The sequence below is a fragment of the Gopherus flavomarginatus genome, chromosome 2 (genome assembly GCF_025201925.1).
Source record: "Gopherus flavomarginatus isolate rGopFla2 chromosome 2, rGopFla2.mat.asm, whole genome shotgun sequence".
Lineage (NCBI taxonomy): Eukaryota > Metazoa > Chordata > Testudines > Testudinidae > Gopherus > Gopherus flavomarginatus.
Window position 1 is genome coordinate 50,259,214 of NC_066618.1, and position 17,189 is coordinate 50,276,402.

General features: G+C 42.0%; 1 protein-coding gene across 8 annotated transcripts in view; it reads left to right on the forward strand.

Moving 5' to 3' along the window:
• The window catches only part of DYNC1I1 (dynein cytoplasmic 1 intermediate chain 1), a 255,658-nt gene that overhangs the window by 20,045 nt on the left and 218,424 nt on the right, over positions 1-17,189 (forward strand). For 6 of the 8 annotated variants that reach the window (XM_050941720.1, XM_050941715.1, XM_050941718.1 and 3 more), the window contains exons 3-4: positions 1,007-1,121; positions 5,981-6,071. In XM_050941720.1, coding sequence (XP_050797677.1) covers positions 1,007-1,121; positions 5,981-6,071 — 206 coding nt within the window. The remainder of the gene's footprint in view (positions 1-1,006; positions 1,122-5,980; positions 6,072-17,189) is intronic. The other 2 variants (XM_050941714.1, XM_050941717.1) reach the window with 1 other exon arrangement.

A 17,189-nucleotide genomic window follows, 5' to 3' on the forward strand; every position in this document is an offset into this window, starting at 1 on the left:
TTCTCACAGACATCAGGAACCAGGAGGTTTCAAAGCCCCACCTCTTGCCTTTCTCCTGCTCTTTCCCCTAGCGAGGCTTGTGTGTGTGTGTTTGTAGGGGGGCATTTCATGGAAACTAACTCAGATCTCGAAGAGTTATGAACATTTGTTTCCCTTTCTATTGTTTTTTCCCATGGAAGGAAAACATTTAGCCTCATGTAGGCCCTATTCCTGGAGCATTGCTGTCAGTGGAAGTTTTCCCATTAAATTCAGCGGGAACAGAATCACGACCATATTTATTTATTACTTTCAAGTGTGTCAGGGTCAGTACATATTTTGGCTAAGGGCATGTCTACAGTAGAAACTTGCATCGGCGCAGCTGCACTGATGAAGCTGTGCTGCTGTAGTGCTTCTAGTGAATATGCTTTAATCCGACAGGAGAGAGCTCTCTTGTTGGCTTAATAACTCCACCTCCACAGGAGGCGGTACCTATGTTGGTGGGAGAAGCTCTCCTGCCGACATAGCACTGTCCACACCAGTGCTTAGGTCGGTGTAACTGTGTTGCTCAGGGGTGTGGATTATTCACACCCCTGAGCAACATAGTTATACTGAAGTCATTCTGTAGTGTAGACCAGGGCTAATTCAGTATGACTGTCTCTACCTGTAGCATGTCAGCCTTCTTATGCAGAATCAAGATCAAAGGTCTCTCTTAACCTCCCAGTATTCTACAGTACAATGGCATCCAACAAGTAATAGGGAAAAGATTTGAATCATAGCTTAAGAAATATTCCATATAAATTTATACTGGTTCCTGCAAACATCCCTTTGGCTCAATACAATCTCAAACACTGGCAGAGTCCTCCTGTTATAAATTCAGTATAAATGAGCTGCCCAAGTATATCTTCATTGCTGTCACAGTACTCCATAATAGCCCAGGAACCATGGTTGCATATACGTTCTCCTCCCACTTAATCAAGAAACTGCATTGTATGTCATTCAAGCTAATTGTTTATTATCTTTTATTCAGGCTGATCAGCAGCAAAAGAAAGAGCCAGTTCAGGAAGATTCAGATCTAGATCGCAAAAGAAGAGAGACAGAGGCTTTATTACAGAGCATTGGTATATCCCCAGAACCACCTCTAGGTACTTAGATGAGCACATTGTAAACATGTGGCTATTACACAGTTGATGAATTTTTTTAAATTAAAAGCATGCTTTGCTTTTGTGTTATTTGGCTGTATTAGTGAAGTGAACTCTTCTGCTTGGAAACCATTCATATCATATCACTCATATACGCCAGTTCATAGCATTTCCAGCACTTACCATTGCAGACCATCAGCTTTATTTCTGAGAGGACTTTTCATAAACACAATTCTAAACCATGTTTGATTTCTTTGGTTGCTGCTCTATTTATATTCTCTTCTATCTTTCCACCCAATGATATTAATATTATATCTCTTTAGTACCAATTATTGGACATAAATACAGTTTTATCATTTGTATACTCAGAGAAGAAAAATATCTCTGTGGAAGGTTTTCTTATTATTTTAAATAATTTTAACAAGCAAAACTGAAGAGAATTAAAAAGGAAAATATCCAAATATTAACAAACTTATAGTCAAATCATTATTTTAGATTGTTTTATATAGTTTATTCCTTGCTTTCATTGCTTTTCTGTTTTTGACTGTTTAGTTCTTAAACCCCTAGATTCCTCACCTTAAATACATATGGGATGATTTTATAATATGGGTTTCATTATCAAATCTATTTTTGTTAACATGTCTTGCATGTAGTGTTTTATTCTGTGTGTTGCTCAATGTGTGATCCCAAATGTGAGAAATTATTTTGTCTTTTTTTCCTTTGTTTCTCCCTCCCTCTCATTCAAAAGTGTCTTAAATATCCTGGATGAAATCATGTCCCCATTGAAATTAATGAGGAGTTTTCCCATTTATTTCAATGGGGCCAGGATTCCACCCCCTATATACTGCTGCCTGCAAAATTCAGGGACATCCAAAAGCTCAACAAACCATTCAGGCCCTAATTCAGGAAAGCACTTAAGCACATTCTTATGTGCTGTCCTGAATAGGGGTGCTCTCCTGAACTCCTGCCTCAGTTCCTAAATGAAAGTAACTAAAACTTATAGAAATGTGTACCTATTTTAATAAATTATGATGCTGTAATTCCAGCAATGAGGTATCAGATCCTGAAAGAAGTGTCTGACAATTATTTGTTAGGTTATTTTAACTTATCAGAAAATGCATTTTGTATATTATAAAAGCAAATTAACAGTAATTTTAATAGAGAAAAATCACAAAATATAAATATTTATCTACTAAGGAGCACCAAAATTATTATGTCCTGTCTATTGCATATGGAGTCATAGAGTTTAAGGCCAGAAGGGACCACTAGGTCATCTACTCTCACCTCCTGTATATCACAGGCCACTAACACCACCCAGCAACTGCACACTAAACCCAACAACCAAACACACGTAAAACACAAGGCAGAGTAAAAAGCGACAGAGTCCGGTGGCACCTTATAGACTAACAGAAGTATTGGAGCATAAGCTTTTCGTCTGACGAAGTGGGTATTCACCCAGGAAAGCTTATGCTCCAATACTTCTGTTAGTCTATAAGGTGCCACAGGACTCTTTGTCGCTTTTTACAGATCCATACTAACACGGCTACCCCTCTGAAACTTGACACCATTGCAGAGTAGTTCAACTTCCTATCCTGAATTAATGATGTTTGCTATGTTTACTATGACACTATCCAGAGAACCTTAATTTAACATCTAAAATTATTAATTCTTGTTAAACAATAGCATTTCCTTTTCCCCATAAAAATTGGCTATCAAAATCTCTTCATAAACTCCCTCAATCCTTCCTTCAATGTTTTTAAGGCCAGGCTTGACAAAGCCCTGGCTGGGACGATTTAGCTGGGGATTGGTCCTGCTTTGAGCAGGGTGTTGGACTAGATGACTTCCTGAGGTCCCTTCCAACCCTAATATTCTATGGTTCAATGAAAAATTTCTGGAAAAATACACCACAAAACCAATGATATAACTGAGATACATGAATGATATTTTCATCCTCTGGACAGATGACCTAAACTCCCTCAGATTTCCACCACAACTTCAACTATCATAACCCATCCATTAAACTCTTTTTAGAACACTCCCACACCAGCATCAGCTTTCTGGACACCATGATTAGCTTCAACAATGGACTCTAGCAGACATCTATTATACAAAAAACCCACCGATCATCACGCTCACTCCCACAGATCCAGTAATCACCTGAGACACCAAGAAATTTGTTGTCTACAGCCAGGCACTCAGATACCACAGAATACGTTCCAGAGAGAAAGTCTGGGATAGATCTTAACGCACTTAAAACTGCCTCCACCAAACAAGGACATTCCACCAGAGAAGTAGGTCACATAATGGAACGGGCCACTTAAATGTCCTGGGAGAACCTGCTTCACCACAGGAGAACTCCCCACCCCCGATCTTACACACATAGATGTCACCTATGACCCCACACTGAAATCCATATGGGATATCAAACAATTATAACTCATACTTGATGGGGCCTACACCCTGAATTTTTTTTCCTGATCCCCCTTCTGGCATTCAAACACTCCCCAACCTTGCTGCACTCATCATCAGAAGACACCACAGACCAGGAGACACCAACTCAAAGTAGCATCAGATCTGGCCAGAGCAACAGATGCAAAACCTGTAGACATATTTCCGCTGCTAATATGATCACTACCCCCACAATACACCTTTCAGAATCCATGGGTCCTACACATGCCTATTTTAACACGTGGTGTACCTCACCCACTGCATCAGCTGCCCCAATAACAACAATATGGGTGAAACTGGACAATCACTATGCTCTCAAATGAACTCACACAAAAAATGATAAAAGAAAAAAACACTCTATCATCTATGGGTGAACACTTTTCACAAAGTAATCACTCCATATCTGACCTCTTAGTCCTCACCCTCAAAGGAAACTTGTACAACACCTTCAAAAGACGAGACAGGGCACTTAAAGTCATAACTCTGCAGGACACTAAAAACCACAGACTTAACAAAGCCACTGGTTTTATGGACCATTACAACAAGTTGTAACACACCATGCTGCTTGCTAACTTTCTATTGTCCTACAACAGATGAATTTGGTCTCCTACAACATGTTGAACCCCTTGTGCTTAACAATCTGTCCCACCTTGTATTTAACTTGAGCAGCCTGGTTTCCTTCCCCAGACTGAAAAAAAGCTCTCTGAAGCTTGAAAGCTTGTCCTGTCCACCAACCAAAGTTGGTCCAATAAAAGATATAACCTCACCCATCTTATCTCAATCAAAAGACATTAACAGCTGTAATCTTGTCCCTTTGGATATGCATACAATATTCAGCTCCCTCTGGGGTTACCTAAAACTGAGGCTACATCTACACTTGGAGCTAGAGATGTGATCCCCAGCTTGTGCAGACATAACTAGCTCTCATCAGTTTAGAGTGCTAGAAACAGTAGTGTAGATGGGGTAGTCCAGGCAGTGGAGAGCAGCGACATGGAGCTAGCCATGACACATACAAAACTGCCTGAACCCCCTGGGTACGTACTCGGCATGGCTAATCTCTGCCATCACTCCTGCTGCCTGTGCTGTTCTGGCTACAGTACTAGTTTTAGCATGCTAGCTCGATGAGAGCTAGCCCGAGTATGTCTGTTTGAGCTGGGAATCACACCCCAGCTCCATTGTGTTGACATACCCAAAGATGCAAAGCCACTGCTTGCCTGTACCTGCCAAGGGGCTGTCATGAAAATGAATTCATTTTCATACTCTAGTCATTTCTCTGCCAATCCCTAGTGAGAATATGTGTGAAAGATTTGACCAAATGGAAAATCCAAGTCTCTTGACAGGTCTGTCATTATATCTTATAGGGTATAACAAAATAGTTAAAAGTTTTACTCTGTTAAATGTAAAAGGAAAATGCACATGATTTAAACCAAATGGAAACCATTACTGTGCATTAAAATCTTTCTGTGTTTTCTTCCATGTGACTGCTTTCAAGGATACTTGCATTAAATCTGAACAGGAGACATCTCAGTCTTTCTTTCGGACAGTTAAAAGAAGTTTTTTGTTTTTTTATTTTACTTTTTGTATTTGTTGTTTCTACACTTAAGAGCTTTAACTCTTATAAATTTGTTCCTTTCCTACTTAGTAAGACAAACCTGTCTTTGCATATATATACATATACATGAAATATACCAGCCCTTGAAAGTAAAGGAAAATGCCTAAGAGTCTGATCAAATGCCCATTGAAGTCCACGAGAGTCTTTCACTGACTTCAGTGAACGTTGGGATCAGACCCCCAACAGAAACAGTAACACTCTGTGACTCGAATTACCTAAAAACTGAACCACAACAATACATTCCTATACATTCTCATTGCTGCTGAAAGAGGCTTTTTTTACCTGGTTGGATTTCCCCATTCTGTTTTTACTTTGGATCTGATTTACACAAAGAAACGCAGGTCACATTCAATAGATTTTAATTTAAATTCAAATGTAATTGCTTTATTGCCTTGTGCCATTTGATTTTAGCAGAAGAGTTCACTTAGATTTCTAACAAATAAACAAAAAGGTTTGATTTTTTAAAATCTTCTACAAATCAAATTTAAAATTAGCAAAAGAAACAGCAGTGTTGCTTTACTTCCACAGTATCCCTATGTCAATTATGTATAGAATTAGAGTTGGCTTTCAGTCTGTCTAAATTCATTACAATTTTAAAATTTCCAAAAATATTTAAAAATTCACTTGACTCTTTTCCTTTTCTTTTCCTTTCCTTTCTTTATTTGCTTTCACCATTTCAAACACTCCTAATCATTTATCCACTATAATTTGGTTGATTGGTTTTGATTTGTCTGACACTGCTCTTCATCAGTGCAGTCGCTGCATGATTTAACATGGGATACCTGTTATTTTCATTATTTAGTCCCAACCCCTATGTCTCCCTCTTCGAAATCAGTGAGCACCCCCAGTGAAGCTGGCAGCCAGGATTCAGGAGATCTGGGACCAATAGGAAGGTAAGACAGACATTAGATAATGTTGAATGAAAGTATTTTTTCACTCCCCACTTTTTTTATTTGTTTAAACAAGAACATTGTAGGTCCAATATATACATTTGTTTCTGCATTCTCCACCATGTGTTACCATTCAATATGGCTGGTGTCAGGTATGGAGTAAAGGTATGTGGCAGTCTGATCTTAGGTTATAGACATCAGAAACTAATGCAAGAAGCAGAAATGTATACATAAGCTGCCCACTCAGAATGGAAACGTGGTGAGCCCCAAGGACATAGAAAATCCTGCAAACCCGTACCCATGTGAGTAATCCTTATTTATATAGGTAGTCCCCTTGAAGTCATATTGGCCACATGATTCCACATATAGCACCTGTCTATGTTAAGTTTTTGGTCTGCTGTCCAGCACTGTGCATGGTAGTAAAGGTGTGTATGTAAGAGAGGCATGGGGAATACCTTATTTGGAAACACCTGGGAACACATAAGAGCGTTTCACTAATGTTCCTCTCCGCAAAACTGTGGCTATCAGATAGCTGTGTGTATGGAATGGGAGGAAAGTGCTTCATCAGTGTGTCAGTAAGAGACGGGCCCCAAGGGCACCCAGAAATGCCCTTGTTGCATCTTCAACGTATTACTGATATTGGGAAATGAAATGACAGCACCATAGTGTTTCCCAGGGCATCCTGAGTATAATGGGGACACCTGTTGTCCTGGCTTGAAACCACAAGAGATACAAATTTCTGCACCATATTTCAGGGACAGAAACCATAGTGAATGGTGGATCTCCTAGTGACTGCACTGAGGAGGGGTTAAGCATTCTGTGACTGTTCCAGTCATCCACAGCAGGGTGTGTGGTCCAGACCTCCATGAACTCCTGGGAAACAGCCTGTGAAGCTGTGCAGACCAGTCTGCAGTTTGGAATTGCCTGTCAGGGTGACCACACCCAGCCATACCTGTACATTCATAGACACTATTGACCCTGGGCTTCAGGTGGCTTCATTTACCAGGTTCCAAGATCATTTAGAACTCATTTTTCCTTTCCTGCACTCCGATTGTTATATTATCATTGCAAGAGCTGATATAAGAGGAAGTTAAATAAGCCATTATCCATAAATAAGCAACATTTCTGCTGGCATGACACAGCTCATACTCATGCCAAGCACACCTTGTGCACAGAAAGATCATATTTTTGATGCTGAAAATGTATTGTTTCCTTACTTAACCTAATGAGCTCTCTTTGCAGTACCACTGTGGTATTTGGGCTACATAGACATTGAGGAAATGCACCCATCCCTTCCCCTCCACGCCATCTCAGAAATGTGGCATGCACTTTAGAAGTGGTGGAGTTAATTAAGTAGCAACCCATTACTATGAATAAGGCAGTTCAAAAACTGGAAAAGAATGTAATGCCAAATTCATAGTCAGACAGCCGACCCTGATCTGTCAAAACCCCTTGGATATGAGAGGAAATGGCAAATATGTGCAAGAAGCATACAGGCAGCTATTCACAATGACACTGTTCCCTACAAAATGCCCCGTGGCAATGCTAGCTTGAGATTCAATATGTAATGTCACAAAACTTCCTCTGGATCATTTGGGCTCAGCCAACAATGGCAATACCATCTTTCCATCAACCCCACGAGCATTTGATTCAGAGTATGCAAGATGCTAGAGGAAAACGCTGAAGCAGTTCTGAATTCATCCCATTAAATGAGAATCATGTTCTTGTTTGTGAGGTGACTCACACTTGTGCCATCCATTCAGCCAATAGTATAGTTAGCAAGCTGTAATTTCACCCTTAATGGTATCCAGGAGCTAGTGGATTCCGGCATGAATATTTTCACTCCACCGCTATATGGCGTGCTTGCAGGGGAGATCTCAGTACACCTGATCACTGTGTACAGCTGATCAGGAGGAGGGGAGCGTGGCAATACTTCTTGAACCATACACCACTATTTTGACAGATGTTTTCTGGTTGAAATTCCCAATGTAAGTGCTTCACCTGTGTCAGGAACTCTGTTGCCTCTGCCAAGCAATCCCATGAACCTGGCTGGGCCCAGTAAACCCACATGAAGACCTGGTCTACACTAGGAATTTACATCAGTATAGCTACGTCTCTTAGGGGTGTGAAAAATCCACCCCCCTGAGAGACTTAGCCATACTGAACTAACCCCCAGTGTAGACAGTGCTAGGTCGATGGAAGAATTCTTCTGCTGACCTAGCTACCACCTCTTGGGCAGGTATCAGTGGGTGAATCCCTCCCCTCAGCATAGGTGTGGACTTGATGACTTTCAGGGTCCCTTCCAGTTCTGTGAAATAAGTATATCTCCATATATTTTGGGGGAAGGGATAGCTTAGTGGTTTGAGCATTGGCCTGTTAAACCCAGGGTTGTGAGTTCAATCCTTGAAGGGGCCATTTAGGGATCTGGGGTAAAAGTCTGCCTAGGGATTGGCCCTGCTTTGAGCAGGGGGTTGGACTAGATCACCTCCTGAGGTCTCTTCCAACCTTTACATTCTATGATTCTATGATCACCATTTCAACCCTGTCATAACAGCAGTGTGGTGGCTGTTCACCATGTTCTATCTCCAAAACTGTGCCAGACCTGCTTCCTGTCCAGCCCTTGCTCCACCCTTCACCTGCTCTGCTTCAGCCCTAATTCCTGCTTGCCTTTGAACTCCTGGTTCTGACCATTGGCTTGCCTCCTGACCACACCTCCAGTTCTGCCCTCTGATTCTGCTCCAACCACTAGGCTAGATTCCTGCTCCATGCACTAGATCACACTGCCTACACCTTGGTGTGTGACACCTTACTATAGGCTTTAATTTATAATAGATGCAGGCTTGCTACATCAATATATTGTACATTGATGCTGACAGTGGTTCATGCTTAATCGATTGATTACACCTTTGCACGTGGAGGGAGTTATCTGTCACAATTTGGCCTACACAAGTATTCACATCTTTGTCATCAATAGTTGCATCTCTTTGTTGGCAGTCAAAACAGACTGTGCAAGTGTCAAGGCTACACCATCATGAACCACTGCTGTCTTCAGCCCATACTTCCTCAGTGCTTTCAACCTATTGGAGTGTCTCAAAATTAGGCTATAAATTTGAAGGCATTTTCTGGATTGCTGCGAGTATACCATATAGTCTCTGTTAAACCCAGCCCTGGGTTTGTGGTCTGCCACCATGTCTGATTACTACAGAAGGATTGAGTTCTGTGCCAGAAATGGCAGTTGTGTTTTATGTGCATTGTCCATTTCTGATATTATTGTCTCTATAGCATCCTGCTGAATCAGGGATCGGCTGATGATTTTTCATGGCAGCTAGTCTCTGCTCGCTGAGCATATATAAACAACAGGCACTACTCTTCCTCCTTTTATTTTACTCTCTGTGATGGCAATGCACCTTTACCCATATTGCCATCTATCTCAGAAGCAATATGATATTTAATGCTGTCTCGCAAGAACCACCCCCAGCCCCCAGTTCCATTGAAGGCTGGATAACAACGGGGCAGAATCCAGACTGGATAATTTAGATGGGTGAGGAAGCAGTTCCTGCACTGTTAATGCCTCACCCACAAATGGGTGTTCTGTTACAACTAGTCATGTTTTGATGATGTTGCGAATATTACTGCAAGCATGGGCAGCCAGTGACCCGGCTGATGAGGGAGGCTAGCCGCTTGTGCCCAAGGCCCCACCTCTCCCAGTATGCCCTCCTTCCCATGTGGGAGCCCACAGCGTCCCCACTGCAGGCACCAGCCCAATGCCGGACGGCCGCGCAGCATGGCTGGAGCACCCTCAATCCCGGTGGTCCAGGAGGCCAGCCCCAGAGTGCCAGGCAGTGCAGCTCCACTGCCCCCAGCCCTGGAGTGCTGGGTGGCATGGGCCGAGAGCCAGGCAGCGTGGTCCCAGCCCCAGCTGCCCTGAGTCCCTGCGGGAGGCAGGCCGGCCAGCCCCAGCCCCAGCCAGCCTGGGCCAGGGCAGAGCGCTGGGAACTGCAGGTGTGGTCTTGGGGGCAGGGTGTGGGTTGAGCCACGCACAGCCTCCCCCAGCCAACGATACCCACTGTCCATGACTGCCAGAATAATAAGCAAGTACAGACAGGCAGCAATCTTGCAGGTATTCTGACCACTAAATGCTGAAGCACTTACCAAAGGAAGAACTTGCCATCAAAGCAGAGTCCCAAGGCATGGATTTTGCATGAGGAGGTGGGATATTGCTTCTGGGTGAAGCAGTAATATTGAGGGCTGCATATTTATCACTGCAATCTCAAATTGGAATTTGCCATCAAAGCAGAGTCCCGAGGTATGGATTTTGCTTCAGGAGGAGGGACATGTTCCAATTTGAGATTGCAGTGATAAATATGACTATCTTCCTCTTGATACTTTAGTGAGGCTATGGGATCAGGTACTTGTAAAACATATTAATACTCACTGAGAACATTTGAGACAGATTATTTTGTCAAGAAACTTAACTGCTACTTGGTCTAGGTCTGGTGTCCATAATTCAAGAAGTATGTTGATAAATTGGAGAGGGTTCAGAAAAGAGCCATGAGCCTGAAAACATGCCTTATAGTGATAGACTGAAGGAGTTCAGTCTGTTTAGTTTAACAACAGGAAGGTTAGGAGTGACTTAATCCCACTCTGTAAATACTTACAACAGGGAAAATAAATTTGATAACAGGTCTCTTCAGTCTTTTAGATGAAGATACAATTAGATCTAATGGTAAGACAAATTCAGTCTAGAAATAAGGTGAACATTTTTAACAATGAAGGTAATTAACACTGGAACAGTTTACCAAGGGTTATGGTGGAGTGTGTATCACTGGAATTTTTTTTAATCAAGATTACATGTTTTTTCTAGAAGATATGCTTTAATTCAAACAGGAATTAGTTCAAGAAAGTCCTGTGGCCTTTGTTCTTCAGGAGGGCAGACTACATAATCTTAAAGGTTCCTTCTGGCTTTATAATCAATGAATCCCAAAGAGCTAGAGCAGCTGGGCATCTTTGCTAACTTGCAGTTCTCACACAGATCTCTGTTAAGAGCTATGACTTAATAATATTAACACACTAGATGTTAAAAATCTTCTGCGTACTCCAAAGCCTGTTAATGACACGTTCTGGACATACTTGCATACCAGTTAGGTAATTAGTGAGTAACTGGCCTTATTGTCTGCTGGCTTGCCTTAGATAAGTAGCTAGCATTCCAGCAAGTATTGCTTTACACTCACAGATTAATGAACTTCCATTTGCATTTTGTCGTTGTGTCCCTTTTCTCCATGTGTCCCTTTTACCTGTGTAGTCCAATCATGAGTAGTAACACTAAAGGGTGCATTGGCAGAAGGGACCTGATGCTCTAATGTAGTGAGTGAATTAGTCTGACGTGGCAGCTGGCCTATCTGGAACAAACATTGTTCAGCCTTGTAGTGTTATCCTGCAAGCACCATTATCCTTGGACTAAGATAATGGCTAAAAAATGTTATGATGTCATTATGCTTATTAGGTGGGTATTTTGGGGGCAGGGCTAGAATGGTGTGAAACTATGGAACCACAACTATCTGTTTGGCTGGTTTGTATGAGTTTTTTTGTGTTATCTTCAGGGTCATGTTGAAATATGCCAAGGCATTTTCACTGGTGATGAAAGTATGGTTTTGAAGCAGCCTGACTTGCCTTGCAGAATATGACAGGAGGCAGTGAGTCTGAGCTGATGGTAGATGCATAATGGTGCTAGAAATGACTGACATGGAGTCTTTTGAGGGCAGGGTCATGTATTGGCCATGTATTGGCATTCATGTCAAAGAGTAAATCTAGACAGACAAAGGCACACTGTACCTTGCTTTCTGAAGCTGTTAGCATTTCTCTTTGTGCTGGGCAAGCACTGGACTGGGAATATGTTGGTCCTCAATATCAGACTCCTTCAAACCAATTCATAAGAGCTCTGCTAATTCATACAGAGGCTTCATTATTTGCCAGGCCATCTACAGGGAGTGAATTACAGTCAAAGCAGGTTTTTATCAGCATGCCTATTTCCCAAATTGCTTTGGATCAATCAACTGTACTTTTGTGCGTGTTCCGCCCTCTGCACTCCTTGAGGCAGCTCAGAGGAACTGAAAATTGTTTCACAGCATAAACCGGCAGGTGGTGTGGGTTGAACTGTGTGTCAAAACCGGTGAGGAGTTCTGTCTGTGGAGGATCCAACCAGGACTCTCTTCATGTCAGACTTGAAGGAGCCTATAATGAGCTTCCTCAGAATGGTGTATGTTTTGGTTATGCATTCAACGTAATGGGTGTGACCATGTAGGTTGATGACAAGGGTGTGTGTGTGTGTGTGTGTGTGTGTGTGTAAGAGAGAGAGAGATATGTGGTCCATTGGGGAGAAAGTGACATTTGGCAACCTGGGAGTGCAACTGAGGAGATGCATCCTGCCAAAACAGGAGTCATTGTTAGTGTCCAGCTAGTATCATGCAGTCACAATTAGAATCTGATTTTTGCTAACTAGCTTTTTGGTGAATGTCATGGAATATGGGATGAATCAGGGGTTGTGGCAGGGAGCCTGAGTGCAGTTAATGTGATGAGCAACAACAACCTTGCCTTCTGCAGGAGATTAAGTCAGCACCGAGCCCCTTCGACAGTAATCATGTGCTCCTGACCCCTGGAGGTGATGTTGGATACTCTCTACTCCCATACCTTCTCACACGTATGGGATGCTAGCAATCAGATTGGAATATCTATAAATCTTGGCTCTTGGAGGAACATATTGACCACCCAGTGACCCTGAGAAAGTCCTAATACTTGTCAGAGGTAGGGACAGAGCATTTTCATACCAGCTCACGTGTAACAATGAATACTGGAATTATCTGTGCTGAGTGGACACACATGGTGGCTTTGTACCTGACAATGTGGACCTCTTGTGGCATGGATAGTAAATGATAAATTCCCATGGACTTTACTTGGGAGCTCTGTACTACTAGCAGGAAGAGAGTGTGTTCCCGTTGATTTATTGCATGCCCAGGGCCCCCCTGGCTGTTGACATGAGATGCGCGAACAGATCAGAAGTGATCCACTTTTTCCAAATATCTGCAGTGCCTGTATGTTGTCAGCTAACATAAGGTGTCCATGTGCAAGATCACCTCTCTAGGGGGGTATTTGTGATCGTGCTGCTTGCCTGGGTACAACTTGTGCATGAGCACTGAAATTCCTTTAGACTGTGTTTGGGGTGTCCCATCTGACATGGGGCACCTGCAAGGTTGGTGCCACATTCTCTGCTCCTCAGTAAATGGCGAAAGGCTCAGTTGCCTTGGATATACAAAAATAAACTGCTATCTTTCTTCCTGCTACCACTTTTCCTATAGTCTGTTCTAGCTCCTTACTCCTCATATATTTTGCTGCCCATACTATGTCTGCTACATGCCTCATAACTCCTTTGGTCAGAATGAAGACAATAGTATCAGGAAATACTGAGGTTATGGCCACCTTTGTAGTGGTGTAGCTATCTCAGTCACCATCTATGACTGGCTACTTCCTGCTTTAATCTGGTATTCCGTAATAGTACTGAAATCTGGGTGAATTATTTCCCATTTCTAATCTATTGGTCCATAGTGTTTTCTGTGGCCACTGATCCTCCTAGGATGGTGTCTAAGTGGATGAAAACATTGCACTGGATTTTTTAACAGTAATTCCTACTTAAGCAAATCTACAGTGCTGTGCCAAAGGAAGCAGGAGTTTTTACATATCTTCAAACAAATCTGAACCCCATGAGGTCAGTTAGACTACTCTGGTGTGTAAAATTTGCTTGCATAAATATAAAAGTCTGCAGGGTCAGGTCTTATTCAGTGCAGTGTAAAGAAGAGTTGGGTTCTTAGAAAAGGTTTGCTTATAGTGAGGAATTTTATCAACTAGCGGTCCTTATGTTTCAATACTATTGTAATTTTTTGTGCATTTTAGTCTGCTATAAAAACTGGGTTGGCTAATGTGCCCTTTGGTTGTTGCTTTTTTTTGTTCTTAAATTTTTTCAAGAAATGAGTTGCAGAGTATAGTACATGGAGCATTTTTGGGTACAGAATTGCAGTGATAATCCTAGAACTATGGCTGTTGATTAATTGCAGTTAACTCAAGCAATTAACTCAAAACAATTAATCATGATTTAAAAAATAGTTGTGATTAAAAAAATTAATCGTGATTAATTGCAGTTTTAATCACACTGTTAAACAACAGAATACCAATTGAAATTTATTAAATATTTTGGATGTTTTTCTACATTTTCATATATTATTGTATTCTGTGTTGTAATTGAAATCAAAGCGTATATTATTTTTTATTACAAATAATTTGCACTGTAAAAATGATAAACAAAAGAAATACTATTTTCAATTCACCTCATACAAGTATCATAATGCAATTTTTTTGTTGTGAAAGTGCAATGTACAAATGTAGATTTTTTTTGTTACATAACTGCACTCAAAAACAAAACAATGTAAAACTTCAGAGCCTATAAATCCACTCAGTCCTACTTCTTGTTCAGCCAATCGCTAAGACAAACAAGTTAGTACAGGAGATAATGCTGCCTGCTTCTTATTTATAAAGTCACCAGAAAGTGAGAACAGACATCTGCATGGCATTTCTGTAGCTAGCATTGCAAGGTATTTACGTGTCAGATATACTACACATTCGTATGCCCCTTCATGCTTCAGCCACCATTCCAGAGGACATGCTTCCATGCTGATGAAGCTCATTAAAAAATAATGCATTAAATTAAATTTGTCACTGAACTCCTTGGGGGAGAATTGTACGTCCCCTGCTCTGTTTTACCCACATTCTGCATATATTTCTTGTTATAGCAGTCTCGGATGATGACCCAGCACATGTTGTTCATTTTAAGAACACGTGCACTGCAGATTTGACAAAACACAAAGAAGGTACCAATGTGAGATTTCTAAAGATAGCTACAGCACTTGACCCAAAGTTTAAGAATCTGAGGTACCTTCCAAAATCTTAGAGGGACGAGGTGTAGAGGAAGCTTTCAGAAGTCTTAGAAGAGTAACAGTCTGATGCAGAAACTGCAGAACCCAAACCACCAAAAAAGAAAATCAACCTTCTGTTGGTGGCATCTGACTCAGATAACGAAAATGAATATGAGTCGGTCCGCACTGCTTTGGACTGTTATTGAGCAGAACCTGTCATCATTATGTACGCGTATTCCCTGGGATGATGGTTGAAGCATGAAGGGATGTATGACTCTTAGCTCATCTGGCATGAAAATATCTTGCAATGTCAGCTACAACGGTGCCATGAGAACACCTGTAATCACTTTCAGGTGACATTGTAAACAAGAAGCAGGCAGCATTATCTGCTGCAAATGTAAACAAACTTGTTTGAGCGATTGGCTGAACGAGAGGTAGGATTGAGTGGACTTTCAGGCTCTAAAATTTTACATTGTTTTATTTTTTAACATAATTCTACATTTGTAAGTTCAACTTTCATTATAAAGAGATTGCACTTCAGTACTTGTTTTAGGTGTATTGAAAAATACATTTTTTTTTGTTTTTTACAGTGCAAATACTTGTAATAAAAAATAAATATAAAGTGAGCACTGTCATTTTGTATTCTGTGTTGTAATTGAAATCAATATATTTTAAAATGTAGAAAACATCAAAAATATTTATTTAAGGGATATTCTATTGCTGTTTAATAGTGCGATTAATCATGATTAATTTTTTTAATCGCTTGACAGCCCTACCTAGAACCATAGAAATGTAGGGCTGGAATTAACCTTGAGGGTTCGTCATTCTACTCCGTCTCCTGAGGAAGGACCAAATATACCTGCACTGGTTCTGATAGGTGTTTATCAAACCTGTTTTTAAAAATCTCCCAGCGATGGGGATTCCGCTATCTCCCTTGATAGTCTATCTCAGTTCTTAAGTATCTTCAGAGTTGGAAAGTTTTTGCTAACAGCTAACCAAAGTCTCAATTGCTGCAAATTAAGCTGATTACTTTTTGTCCTACCTTCAGTGGACATAGAGAACAACTAATCACCGTCCTCTTTAACTAAAGACTATTATTGGGTCTCCCTTAAGTCTCCTTTTCTAAAACCTAAACATGCCCATTTTTTTTAACCTTTCCTCAGAGGTCTGGTTTTCTAAATCTTTTATTTTTTTTTGTTACTCTCCTCTGGATTCTCTCCAATTTGTGCACATCTTTCCTAAAATGTGGCACTCAAAACAGGATACACTACTCCAGTTGAGGCCTCACTAGTGTCAAATAGAATTGGACAATTACCTCCAGTGTCTTACATATGACACTTGTGTTAAAACACGCCATATATTAAGATTTTTTTGCAACTGCATCACGTTCTCTTTTGAGCCTGTGTGGTTCCTGTCTAAGTTACTGGACTTGAATTTGGAGTGGAGGGGACCACAGCTATTTGCATCTAGGGTTGCCAGGTGTCCAGTTTTCGACCAGAATGCCTGGTTGAAAAGGGACCCTGGTAGCTCCGGTCAGCACTACTGACCAGGTCATTAAAAGTCTGGTCCGTGGCACAGCAGGGCTAAGGCAGGCTTCCTACCTGCCCTGGCTCTGCACGGCTCCCAGAAGCAGTGGAATGTCCCCCCTCCAGCTTCTATGGATAGGGACAGCCAGGGGCCTCCACATGCTGCCCCTGCCCGAAGCGCCAGCTCTGCAGCTCCCATTGGCCAGGAACCACGGCCAATGGAAGCTGCGGGGGTGGTGCCTGCAGATGGGACAGCATGCAGAGCTGCCTGGCCATGCCTCCACATAGGAGTCAGAGGGGGACATGCTGCTACTTCCAGGAGCTGCTTGAGGTGAGCTGCCCGGAGCCTGCACCCCTGACTCTTTCCTGTGCTCCAACCCCATGCCCCAGCCCTGATCCCCCTCCAGCTCTCTGAATCCCTTGGTCCCAGCCTGGAGCACCCTTCTGCACTCCAGAGTCCTCATTCCCAATCCCACCCCAGAGTCTGCACCCCTACCTGGATCCCGCACAACCCCCGCATCCCAACCCCCTGCCCCAGCCTGGAGCCCCCTCACATACTCAAAACCCCTCATCCCCAGCCCTGAGCCCCCTCCTGTATCCGAAATCCCTCATCCCTGACCCTACACCAAAGCCTG